Source organism: Watersipora subatra, chromosome 8, assembly GCF_963576615.1.
Source record: "Watersipora subatra chromosome 8, tzWatSuba1.1, whole genome shotgun sequence".
Lineage (NCBI taxonomy): Eukaryota > Metazoa > Bryozoa > Gymnolaemata > Cheilostomatida > Watersiporidae > Watersipora > Watersipora subatra.
The window spans coordinates 11,066,973-11,080,226 of NC_088715.1; the positions used below are offsets into that span (position 1 = coordinate 11,066,973).

At 33.1% G+C, this 13,254-nt stretch overlaps 1 protein-coding gene across 1 annotated transcript; it reads right to left on the reverse strand.

Moving 5' to 3' along the window:
- Positions 1-348: 348 nt before the first annotated feature.
- Positions 349-12,830, reverse strand: LOC137402287 (uncharacterized). The gene is made up of 9 exons (XM_068088782.1): positions 12,667-12,830; positions 9,882-10,038; positions 8,183-8,366; positions 7,658-7,821; positions 7,449-7,499; positions 6,212-6,382; positions 3,736-3,844; positions 2,012-2,749; positions 349-485 (listed from the first exon to the last, which is right to left on the reverse strand). Exons 1-9 carry the CDS (start codon positions 12,828-12,830, stop codon positions 349-351), a joined length of 1,875 nt encoding a protein of 624 aa, XP_067944883.1.
- Positions 12,831-13,254: the final 424 nt, after the last annotated feature.

The window sequence follows — 13,254 nt, forward strand, 5'->3', positions numbered from 1 at the left end:
AAAAGTATCTAAACTTCATGTATAAATGTGTATTTAAAGTTGGAACACAAATCTCATGCTTTAAAAAGAAATATAATGCTGTAAAACCAAACAATTGGCATGTTCTTATCTCTTTAACAAAAGAAGGCTGTGGCAGCAGAGCAAAAGGTTAAGTTGAACTTCTGACAGCACTACATCTAAATAAGCAGTTTAAGATCATACAGTCAGCCATTTAGCTAAGAAAGTTGATAGAAGATAAAATATGATGATAATAATAATGATACTGTTAGTATAACTTCACTATAGAGTAGTTAGTCTTGATAAAACCTGATCATGAATATTATATGATGATTAAAAAGAATGTGGTCCTTATTTCTCACTCAGTTTATAGAAGAGCACCTTATGAGTCCACCACTGAGGTACTCCCAAGGTGTTACCAGTAACACTCAAGCTATAAATAGGCTTGTTACCAATAGCGTCATCTCTCAACTCTGATACTTTATCACCTGTAATAAAAGTATATATATATATTTTAATTATTAGTACTATACAATCATCACATCCACCCTTATTATATACTTGTATAGACAATTACTACACACAGGGTACCTGATAACATTTTTATTAAAAAGCTAATACAAATCTAATTAAACATAACATTGTAAGTGATAACAAACAAGCTCACATTTTGCTATAATAAGATACGATAAGTTGCAGGTTCTCTTTGTAGGAAGATCAACAAAAGTTTAGCTATGGTCACCACTTGGTCAGCAAAAATAAGCCATGATGATACAATTTAATAAATCGATCAATTCGAGAGAATATTGCTTATTCAAGAATGTAGTCTTGAGAAAGCAACCTAATCTTGCTAGAAAGTAGTCGCAACGCCAGAAAACAACAAACATGGCTGCCAAACACTGGGCATGACTGAGTCAGTTATTGTAGCTACCATTCCTGGCACACCTTTTACATGCCTACTATAAATGTTGCTACATAATTCATTTGTATAATTGTTTCATTGCTTTTCAAGACTCTTTTGCATGCCAAAATAACCACAAGATGATGTGAATACTCTCGTTAGAATTTACAGTAACTTCACTAATTTATTCAACAATCAAAATTTATTGGTGACTACATCTGGTAATTATATCTAAAACTAAAAGGAAATGCTTCAAATGAAACTTTAGCCAAGAGCATCTATAAAAAATAAATGAAAAATAAGAATAAGACCAATGCAATGCTGATATATTGAACAAGTTTATATTGTCAGTTGGTAATTTTTATCTCTACAGATATGTTAAAGTTTATATTAAGGTGTAAGTCAAAGATTGACTGTAACCTTTAGGCAAAAACCTAAAGCTGGTGTCTGAACTATGGCGGCTCTGCTCAATAAAACATTTGATAGGAGTTTCATTTGGACGGTTTCCAGATTTACTAAAAGAAAGTTGTCACATTTTTGTGTTTGCTTGATCACACCTATATATAACATAACCTGGCATTACAAGGAAAAGGATGATTTACCAGTCAATACTAGACTCTGTCTGTTAATATGGTAATACAGGTATTAAATACAATAGTCGTGACTTCAGTGTTGTATACTCATCATTACAAGGAGAACTGATCCTGACAGAGCAAATTAATAACCACTGTGCATTGTTTTACTAGTTTAGCAAGCTTTTTAATCATATTAAAATATAAATAGGAAGTTATATATCAAATATCTAACATACTGTTATGCTTTTGAAGAAAATATGACCAAAAAAATACATCTCAAATATTCAACATTGGAAAACAACAAAAAGAAGAATCAATGATCTTTTACTCAATTTCACTATGATAACATTTTTAATTTAATATTAAAAATCATACATAAAGTAATGATAGGTTTGAATATACTTTTACCAAAATTTAAAATTTTTTTTATAATGAAACAACTTCATGCAGAAACTTTCACTAAATTACAAAATGTGTTAGAAACTAACATGGCTTTTTCAATAAATGTTACTAACAGCACCTCATACATACAACTTACCTGTAGCATAGCTGAGTGTGTAGATGAAATTGCTGTTCAATGCAGCTACCAGTATGTAGTCTCCATAGCACACTAGACCTTGTGGAGGATCAGAATGGGTGAAAGTCCACATGACATTACCAGTGGTGATGTTAAAACTGAAGACTTTCTTTGTATTATAGTCAGCAATGATGACATCATCACCATGTCCAGCGCTTATCGAGACCTGACCATCACTCAAAAGGGGGCAGCTGACGTTACGCAGAGTCTTACCAGTGAGAGAAATAAAAGTTAGTCTTTTGTTAAGAGGATCTGCCACCACTACCTTACCCGCTGCTACAGTCAGCATGCTACAATAACAGCTATGAATACAGTGCTGCCAGGTTGTGATCACTTGTCCTGACAGATTATAGACACTTACTATGCGAGGTTTACTACGAGACAATATGTATAGTCTGTTCTCATGGTGGCTGATGGACTCAACACGACCAGAAGTAGAGATGAATGATTCATGCAGCTTGTAGTTGCTATCAATTTTACTGACTGTATCATTATCCAATCCTACATATGTAACTCCTTCATGCTGACATACTGATACAGGTTTTGATGGTAGTTCTATGGATTTGAGTAGAGTTATAGACTTTGGAGGAGGAATGGATAAAGAAAGTTGTGGTTGTTGAGGAACTACAGAGCGCTGGTTACTGTTAACTACTATGTCTCCAGCTGAAACAATCTTCAACTCAATCTCACGCTTTTCACCTGAAACATTAACAATATAATAACATAATTACATGCTAAAAAGTATTAGCATTAGTATACATATTTGTATGCAGGCAGGCAGCGCAATATCATAGAAAAGAGTTAAGAATGGCTCAATTACTCATTGGCTTAAATCATCTACGAGAGACATCAGAAAGTTTAACATAATAAATTGTGTAATATGAAAATAATAAGAATAATAAAATTACAGTCTTTTATCAACTGACTAAAATTTAGATGTACTAAAACTTTTGGAGTGACAAAAATGCTAGTTATAAAAACCAAGATATTGTAACAGTGTTTCTATGATATTTTAGCCAGAGAGCAGATGCATGTAGACACTGGCTAACATTTAGTAACTCAGCGAACAAATATTTTAACAGTGTCTTTATTATATTTTAGCCTGAGAGTATAGCTTGGATGTAAATTATATTTTAGCCTGAGAGTATACCTTGCATGTAAATGAGACTACAATTTTAACTAGCTATGCCCGCAAAGGTACTGTAACAATCTATCTTCGTGTAATAGCCTAGCCTGAGAGTAGAGTGAAAATATCTGCACACTTTCATAGTGTTTATAATTTCTGGTAATTTACAGGTAAATATGGAATAAACTGTAAAGATTTGTTAATCATTGAAAGATGAAAAAGAAACCTATAGTAAACTCTTTTTATCATTCATTCCTATTCAATTAATTAGTATGCAAATATGTGAATTGCTGTTTTCCTTCTAGTAGTCATTGTTGACTAATCCCTTGCCCATCTTCAGCATCTGCACGATTTGCTACATAATTTGACTTGTCACGTTGAGCTGATGTAGCTAACATGTCTTTGAACGCAGTGCACCTTCATAGCAATCACCAAAGATTGCTTCTTTACTTGTAAACATAACAATTTAAAACTAGACTCATCTCTAAGATGAATACTATGGTGGAAGTGTTAGTATAGACGTAAACCTTCATCATTTATTTTTATTGTTTTAACATACCCGTTTGCCTTACTTGGAGTTGTCCTCCCACTTCCAGCTTGGGCAACTCCTCAACAATAAAATTGTCCATTTGTTTCTTCATCGCCTTGAATCCTCTCACAATGTCATCCTATATGTATATATACATGTTTCATTAATTAGAAAATTGTTATAATCTTGACATAGACCAACATCATGTGTATAAGCTATTATGGAAAAAAAAACAAATTTGGTTTACGGCAGAGATTACAATGTTTAGGTTTTCAGCTGATTAGCATTTGTACATGTTAAAAAAGGCTTAACTGGTAATTCAAAAAGCATATGAATTTTCTGATGAATTAGGTTCTGAGGCTTAATAAAACTTAACTGATTTTTCGTGATCATTTAGAAACATAAACATGTTTAATGCTATTATATTATAGCTTTCTGTAGCCTAATAAAATGTGTATTCACTAAATACAAAACATGTAAACAATGTAAATAATAATAAAATTACTTGTGTAGAAACTATTATTTTATTTAACATGTACAATATATAACATTTTAACTTTTGAACTTTATATCATGAAAAGGTTTTGTACAGTTCAAGTGAATTAAGAAAAAAATATACAAAATGAGTTTATGGAATTGTGTGTATAAAAAAAGTTACTGTTGCAGCAGAAGCTCATTAGCTCATTAAATTCAAAGCTTTGATGAATGATACTTGTACCTCTTGGTACAAACGTAAAAATGATATTGTAAAGGACTCTACCAGCCCTTCACTCTCTACCAGACCTATCGGATGATCCAACATGCCAAGTGTTTATTCAGTAGGAGTGTCTCAGTATTCGAAATTTTGATGGATTTTTGTGGAATAGTAAACATCTTTAATAGACACACTTCTATGCAAGAATTGTTAATTTTAATTCTATACATTCAAGATTTTTATTTAGTGTCCTCAGTTCGTATTAGTTTTATTACTGAATCATATTTTATTGTAATCATAGCAAAACCGACACAATTTAGCTATTACTTGCAAATTATTTCACATTTACATCTTAACATTTTTATAGTTGTTTAATTTTTGTAATTTATTTGACCTGCACGAAACATTTTCTTCATAATATGAGGAAATATGAGTTTGAAAGTTGTTTGATAAAGTTTGAAATCCTTTGTAGTGGTTTTTATTTTCTGCGTTAATCTATTTCAATTACACAAAACACTTTCTCTCATGATATGTAGTTTGAAGGGTAAAATGGCACATGTTGTTATATGTTAAATAAAAATCAAATTTTTGACCAAAACAATTTTATTACCTGGGCAACGGCGGTAGCACAGCTAGTTAAAAATAAATCATTTATGTCAATAACAATCAATTCTCTCGTGGTCCAACTTCAAAGTTTTTTTGCTTTTCCTTTGTTAAAACTTTGAAAGCCACCCAATGAAATTAACCACTAACTGTCCCAGGCTAGTAGTAGTTCCTTGTTTAATACAGTTTTGATACTTCGAAGTACATGTATATACATATGGTTTACAATAATTATGGTAGATTAACTACTAGTTTCAGGCCAATTGTTACGTTTAGGGAGCGAAACATTTGCATGTTGCATTTGCGCTAAATGCAGCATGTAAGAGTTTCGTTTTGCCAACCCAGTGTTTGAACGCTGATACCAACTATTTCAGCAGCACAGCAGAAAAGTTGAGGTCTGAAGACATTGTGGAAGACATTGGACAACCATAAAATGTTTGTTCCATTGAAAGTAACAATCAGAATGCAGCTATCCGAGCAAAAAATTCAAATATCTTTGTTTTACAAACATTAATTTTTCTTCCTGCGTGTAATATAATTATGATTCGTTTATGTCGCTTATAATTATGCTTTGTGTATGTCGCTTGTTCATGAATATATATTTGTAGCATATGATGATTTATCATTATACAACTTAAAGACTAGCAGATTTATAGCGCACTATTTGATAGCACCATTACATTAATCTGATCTTACAATTGATTGACATTCATAACTCCTAATATATTGCACATAAAAAGTTAGTTTTGGTTGCAAACTGTAGCAAACATATCAATATGTGCAATGAAACTTTATGCAATATTGGTAAATATCGATATAATGATAAAATATGTCTTCAAAAATAATGAAATAAAACTTGAAAGCTCTAACAAATTGCACAGCAGGGGAGAGCTTTTAATATCAATGCAGGCTAATTGCAAGCAATGCATAACAACTGGTAAAGATATTTCTTAGGTTTACTATGCATATTTTTTAGGAAATTATTGACAAATTGGTAGTAAGCTAGCAGAGTTACTGCATCTAAAAAGTTTAATACCGCTCCACCAAAAATGAGGACAAAATGTGGGTGACATTCGGTTTGCCAGGGAAAAAAGACTAAAAGTTTTCTTCCCAAAAGTCTGACAAGCCATTGGCAAAATACAATTCCAGCCTTCATTTGAACACCACCTTCACTATAGTTCTACTATAGATTTTCAAATATTTGCTCACTGGTGGAGAATGTTTGATTTTAGTCTCCAACATTTCTCTGTGATTCCTGAGACTTCTCCACTTGTCAAGAACCACATCCTCCAGAAAGTCAGTAATTTGTACTTTAGACTTTTGCCTGTTCTCAAGCACCTTCTTCTCTATTTCATCATACTGCTCCTTCAGTGAGTTTATCTACAGTTATAGTCAACTCTGATACAAAACATGAATATAAACATTACTGATGAATGTCCCTCTAGATATAAAAAGTTGGAAACTCACTTTCTTCTCAGGCAGTTCACAGGTATATTGAAATATTTTTAATCTGAATAAAAGCCATTTGCTTTTTACCCACTATTATAATAGTGATGTCATCACCATTATCATAGCAATGACATCACTATCAAAATATTGATGTCATCACTGTAGTTACACTCATAAGCATAGTTAACATAATAATCTGTGCAATAATTATAATGTATTACTGCTATAGCCACCTTGATAATACAAACTATATGCATAGTGGTAATTATAGCATCACAATTGAATATATAATTGTGATGCTATAACTATCGTTACCACAAATATAGAGATAAATTATCCATGCAGTTATTTCTATGGATATATACAAGATTTATTTTACTGTGTAAGATCATGTGTTAATAATGTTCAGGGAATAGGTACTATTTTTCCAAAAGGCTTAGAGATGATTGATTGGTGCAGGCGTTAGAATATCGATAGACCATACTGAATATCCGGGACATGAGTTTTAGTCTTATCAAAAATTATATTTTAGCCTAACATTTAACGAAAAGTTAGGCAGGTATAGTAAAAACATTTTTTGCTTTATTTTATTTCAGGCAGAACAAGAAGTTATGTTATTTTTAATTTGTCTAATAGACCATGTATTCTAGAAAAAATAAAAATATCAATTTAATTTGATATTTTATGTGTGTGTTGAAGAATTGAATTGAAGATGATTGAGGAATTACCATAGCCATGAACCCTAAGCTGAGTAAAACTGACAGAAATGATTAAGATTGGTTGATACAACCCAATACTGCTACAATTACTGTACGGCCATTTGATGAAAAATTAAGCCTAGGTTTTTTTCTTTTGAAAGGAGCAAAGATGTGATTTTTGGGAGATTCTTCAACTTTCAAATTCTTCAGTTTGAGTGCAAATCTGCCAACATAGAGATCAAGGTCAGCATGGGCCTTATAAGGAAATCTTTCAGATATACGATGTGAGTCAACATTACCTCAGCTAGCTTTTCTTCGCTTGAAGTAGAGGATATGTTATAGTGAGAGTTCTGTATTGAACCAGCTCTTAATTACAAATAATTCTAGATCTTTCACTATTATATGATTGATGTATAACACAGAAAACAAACATTAATGAGTTAAAAGTGTAAATCAAAAAGTGCAGAAAATAATTAAACACAAACCAAGATTGAGCTACTTCAGTAACCTGCTCATCTCTCTTCTTATGAATCATGTTTAGCATATTTTCAGTCTGACTGTCATAATCAGAGACCATCTTGGATATTTGTTTAAACAGAGCTTCAAACTGCTCATCCCTAGCTGAACTCTTAGCAGATATCGTGCCTGTGAGAAGAGCTGATGTCAGGTTGTCTAATGGAAGCAAGGAATGTGTAGAACCAAAATAATAATGATAATTTCGCATATACTAATCATACATAACAAATTATAACTTCTGTTAAATGATAATATAATTTACCCGTTAAAATTACCGGTTTGTTTATCCACTGATTATATTATTTACAGACAAAGTGAGAAATGCACACACTCCAGCCAAAAGCAGATATATTGATACAACTTAACCATGTTACCCTCACAGCAGGGCATCTTATGATATCATAACGAGTCACTTGATGTCCTGAGTGAGTAGATATCATACGAGAACTAATATCTTGTGTTTAACAAATCTGATAACATTTAGAGACCTACATGCACCTACAATACGCTTACATACCAGTGTCACAAGTTGGCAAGTCAGGAACACACTTCAGACAGCTGAGCACATAGCAGACTCCACATCCAAGAACATATTGTTGGTCTTTATGGTTTGGGCAGCTACTGACTTTAGCTTTTTGTTGTTGAGACAGGTACTCAAGTACTGTTATCTTGTTATGTTCATCCATTGTGTCATCATGGGACTGAAACATAAAAGCAGCACAATACTGTTACTTTAGACTAATATCTTTTGTTTTGAAATTCAGAATGTTGAGGAGCATGTAATCAGTAGAATATTCATGTGACAGTAACAAAATTAGTTTAGAACAGACTCCTATCAGGATGGTTTTACCAAAGTTAAGTGATTGTAAGGCACAGATAATTTTCAATCTGCCAACACTCAATGATTAATTATTTAGACATCGACTAAAATATGCTGTCTTGTTGTACACCATACTGACTCAGTAAGTTATTATTTTAAAACAAGAAAACAATTACGGCTTTACAACGTAATTTATCATTGTTTTAGAATTCAAGAACCTTAAATAGCCATGAAACCCACAATAGACCAAAATCACAATAGTTGAAATTTCAAAGTATTAAATATTACTGCACATCCATGTTTTAAACTTTCTAGAAAAAAGTATTAGTTTGGGAAAAGAAAAATAATAAAAGTAATAATATATACTAACAACTTCACACATAGTTTATGGCACCTTACAGCGCCTCGCAGTCCTTCTTCTCAACTCGAGTTGTTGAACTCCAGTTGCTGTTCAAAGAACTCGGCCTGGGTTATTTCATGAACTCGGGTTGTGTTATGCAAAACTAACCCGGGTTTTTAAAAAAAAGCAAAGCGAGTAATTGGAGTGTCTCATTTACAAAACTGCATTTGCGAATATTATATAAAATTCAATAATTGATTAATAATGATAATTTAAATAAATACATACATAAATAAATTATACATTTTTGTGCATATTTATTTATATAAATATAAAGATACAAAAACAATTGTACAATGTAAAAAGTAAACTATAAAACAATATACATTGGGGCCAAGCCACTTCCTTTTCAAATGAAGAAGGTTATTTCTCTAGAACCTGACAAGAAACTGAATGAACACCGGAAAGGAACAAACATAGAAATTACGTCAGAGATATCGATGCGCCAAAATGAGTTCATATAAAAAATATAGCTAGAGAAAATGAAATGACGAGTTGTTTTTAGTATGGTGCCTTCCAGTGCCCCCACAGTGCCTTGCGCTCCATGTTGTCAAGCCGAGTTGTTGAATTGGAATTGCTGTTGAAAGAACTTGGCCTGAGTCTTTGATGAACTCGAGTTGTGTAACTCGAGTTCAATGCTCGAGTTTACAAACTCGAGTTTGTAAATATAACTCGGTTTATCAACTCGAGTTGCATACTGGGAACACTCTAATTTGCCATTAGCTCTAGTTTTACAGTACATACATAGTTTAATTTCTATTAGCTAACGAGTGTCTATTGATGCACCATTGTTAATATAACCAGTTCTACGGTTATGCTACCGTAATACCAATATATTGCGCCCTACGTTTACAAAACCGAGATTATAAATAGAACCCGAGTTGTATAACTCGAGTTGAGAACATGGAACACGAGGCACTGTAAGGCGCCATACATAACTACTGCCCACAACATATTCAAATTATCATATAAGATATGATAAGGAAACACTGGTACCTCCAAATGAGTAGGGCAGAATTTCTTACAGCAGTAGGTACAATAGCTGATAGCTTTCTGTCTTAGTGAGCTCTTCTTTAGACAAACATCACAGAGTGTTTTGTCTGTACCCAAGTCATAGGAAGGGAGACTGTCTGGTGGCATCTCAAACACTTGGCTACAAAAAATTAGTCATATGTCATAAACTATTTGCTACATGGGTCATACAGTGATAGGTTTGATATGCTACGAGTCATTCTATGATAGGTAAGTCTCTTTATGAATGGTACAGTGATAGGTGATAAACTCTATATATGAGTCATATTTTGGTAGGTGTCTTTTTTGAGCTTGTTCATTAACAGTAGATCAATCTATGAATCTACAACTGTGAAGGGTAAAGCTGAGAGGTTTAATTAATAAATTTTAAGCTGAAGTAGTTAAAAAATGTTCATGTGACTGCATCATTGTCATAATAAATAGCAGAGGACATGAATATTATACAATCTTTTTTCCCTGCGTATCTCTTGCTTACACTCAAAGGTATTTTTACCAATAAAACCATATTTGAATGATTCGATTAAACGTGCAATGTACTTGAGTTGAACATGAGGAGAGACAAATACTTAGAAATTACCAGTGATTTATACAATGAGGAAGGTCTAATATTAGATAGAATAAGATACTTAATGATTCCCTGTCATCCCTGTAGATTAAGAATCCAGTCTCTGTTTTTCTTAAAAAACCATTTGAGACAAACATACAGATTATAACATATAGCAATATTAAGGTTGTCTTTAAGTTTAACAATATATTTATAACTTAAGGGTGAACTTGCAAAAAATGTTGGCAGATGCTATCAGAAAGTATCGGCATGTCTCTTTCAACTACGATTGTTTTTATCTTTGTTGTGATATGACTGCAAGAATATTTTGAGATTATAATCGACAAAATTATATCTTGGTAAATTGTTTGGCTCAAATGAGATGGTGATTATTGTGGTTATAGTTACAAAGGGTCTGATAAAATAAAACACAATTTGATTGAACTAGCCGATATCAACCAAAGCATCGATAGCAACTAGTGTCATCATTTCGAACATATTTTTCCTTTGAGCATTTTAACCGCATTGAGCTTTGACGATATTAATCTTGGAAAATCATGCAAGTCAGATCAATTGAGACATCAAGAACAATTGCAAATGATAAAAAATACTTATATTTCTGATAAATGTATCAAAGTTTTATATAAGTTTATCTTTCATGTAGCTAATTAATAAGATCCACCAAGTTGATGGTGAGACACACAGAAGCTGGCAGAACATTTTTACTTTTCAGTTTAAGAGATCAGGAGAAACTTGACGTGAAATTACACCAACTATTTTATCAAACTATATAATTATATTATTATTCGTCACTTGTTTTGGAAAACAATGTTTAAACAGCAAAGATCTTGCAGTAAACAACAAACAGCATAAATGCAGGCGGCAAGCTGAAAGCACATTTCCAATTAAATATTTTGCATCGTATGGCCAGCATCAACACAGCTGCAAGCGTGCTATGTAATTATGATATGGCCCTGAGGCAGGACTTTGGTTGTAATATCATTATCAGATTGTGTATAGCTGGTTGGTACTTTTCATGAACAAGTCTGGGATCAAAGCTTGTTGTAATTGATTTTAAGTGGACACCAGGTTAAAAGGTATGAAACATATTAACCAGTTTGGCACACAGGTATTAAATTACTTACCCACTTCACTTCAGTAACTCACTTGCTAAGTTAGCTGTCTGGTCAGGTTAATATTTGTCATTTTAATTAAATAAAGTAATGATTAATTTGGTTATTACTCGTAACTACCAAATGTACTAGTTTATTACCCTAAGCACTTCAAGTGCAAGCACTTTAATTCATAGGAGGATGGTGGTTACAATCGTTCATCACTATGGACAGTTAGACATCATGATGTAGTGAGTTAGCTAGTTAGTCTGCAGATCTGGAAATTCTGAGTTAAAATCCATGGCGAAAAGGACTTTTTGTTACTAAAACTTTATCACTATAAGATTCACAGAGTACCAGACAATCTGTGTTTGGTAAAACAAGGTTGGTTTGTCAACAGACGACGGTCTGTCAACTGCAAAAACAGTTAAAAACAAGAAAGTGGTACCATAATGTTTATTTCTTTTACAGGTTATTAACTACTGATCAGTTAATTATCAAAAAACATGGTAGAATCCTGCACTGCTAGACATACACAGGTTGTCTATAAACAGCTGCCTACAAACCCTGGTGCGTCTTAGAGCAATCATAATTGATACTGCTTTAACTTAATATGCTTCTGCTTACACAGAGTATACATGCAGCACAAAATGCATGAATTGGTATGGGAGTTAGAGTGCAGCTTTTTAAAGTTGCTAGACCCAGCAAATATTAAATTCGTATGATGCAGTATAAACACTTGGAAAGTCAGCAGGGTAAGCTGATCCATAGTATCAACCTTATATTAAAGTAAAGATACAGCACACATGCAATTTCAAATTTTGAAGAGTTTGCGTGTGCAGTGCACATAAATTCTTGGGTTTACTTCCTTGGTGTCATGGGAATAAATCTGCAGTGGATCTCAGGGAGAAATTGGCAGTAAAAAAACAGTTCCAGTAGCAGTAAGTGCCAAGCGCACATTCAAATATTTTATTTGGTAGCAAAGTTACTGTATACTGCGCTGCAATGGTGCAACACAGTTTTAATGCATCACAACCCAGGTTATCTGCACTATTATATAATCTAAGTTTAATCAACAAACACTAAGACTCACCCGCATCCACTGTTTCCACAAAGCAGCAGGTGCTTGCTCTCATAGTAGGTGGTCAAGCATGTCATACAGTGAACATGACTACATGGTAGCACTTTGGGGTTGACAATTGTGTCACTTTTACGGCAGCAAAATTCGCACTCAACATCTGCTACAGCTTCAGCCATTGTAACCTAGAAATACAAACCAACCTTGTCTTAGCTTCATCTCACTACATTTTGTACAGGAATTTGCCAGCATTTACTTGGCACGATCTTTAGTTCCAGTATTTATTATAGAAGGAAGTTCCTTGTACGGCTATCTGCTCTGCTCTACTGTGTGAGCGCACTCCTTTATATACAATAAAGGACGTTCACACTTCCGCTTAGCAAAACCGAGCAAAAACGGTATAATATTAAAGATAAACAAATCGCTCATCTGTTGGCATGGTTATAATACAGCGACAAGCAAATAAAAAATAGCGATATAATATATAAACAAATTAATAACGATAAGAACAACAACACAGCATGCAATATACAACATATAAAAATATCTAGACAATTTACCATGTCATGTCCCGGCGTCCTCCACAATATACAGAAGTATAAC

Coding starts and splice junctions, on each gene's coding strand:
- LOC137402287 (XM_068088782.1), bottom strand. CDS start 12,830: ATGGCTGAAGCTGTAGCAGATGTTGAGTGCGAATTTTGCTGCCGTAAA. Junction 7,822..8,182: donor CTTGCCAACTTGTGACACTG/GTATGTAAGCGT, acceptor TGCTTCCATTAG/ACAACCTGACATCAGCTCTT. Junction 3,845..6,211: donor AAATCAAACATTCTCCACCA/GTGAGCAAATAT, acceptor ATATACATATAG/GATGACATTGTGAGAGGATT.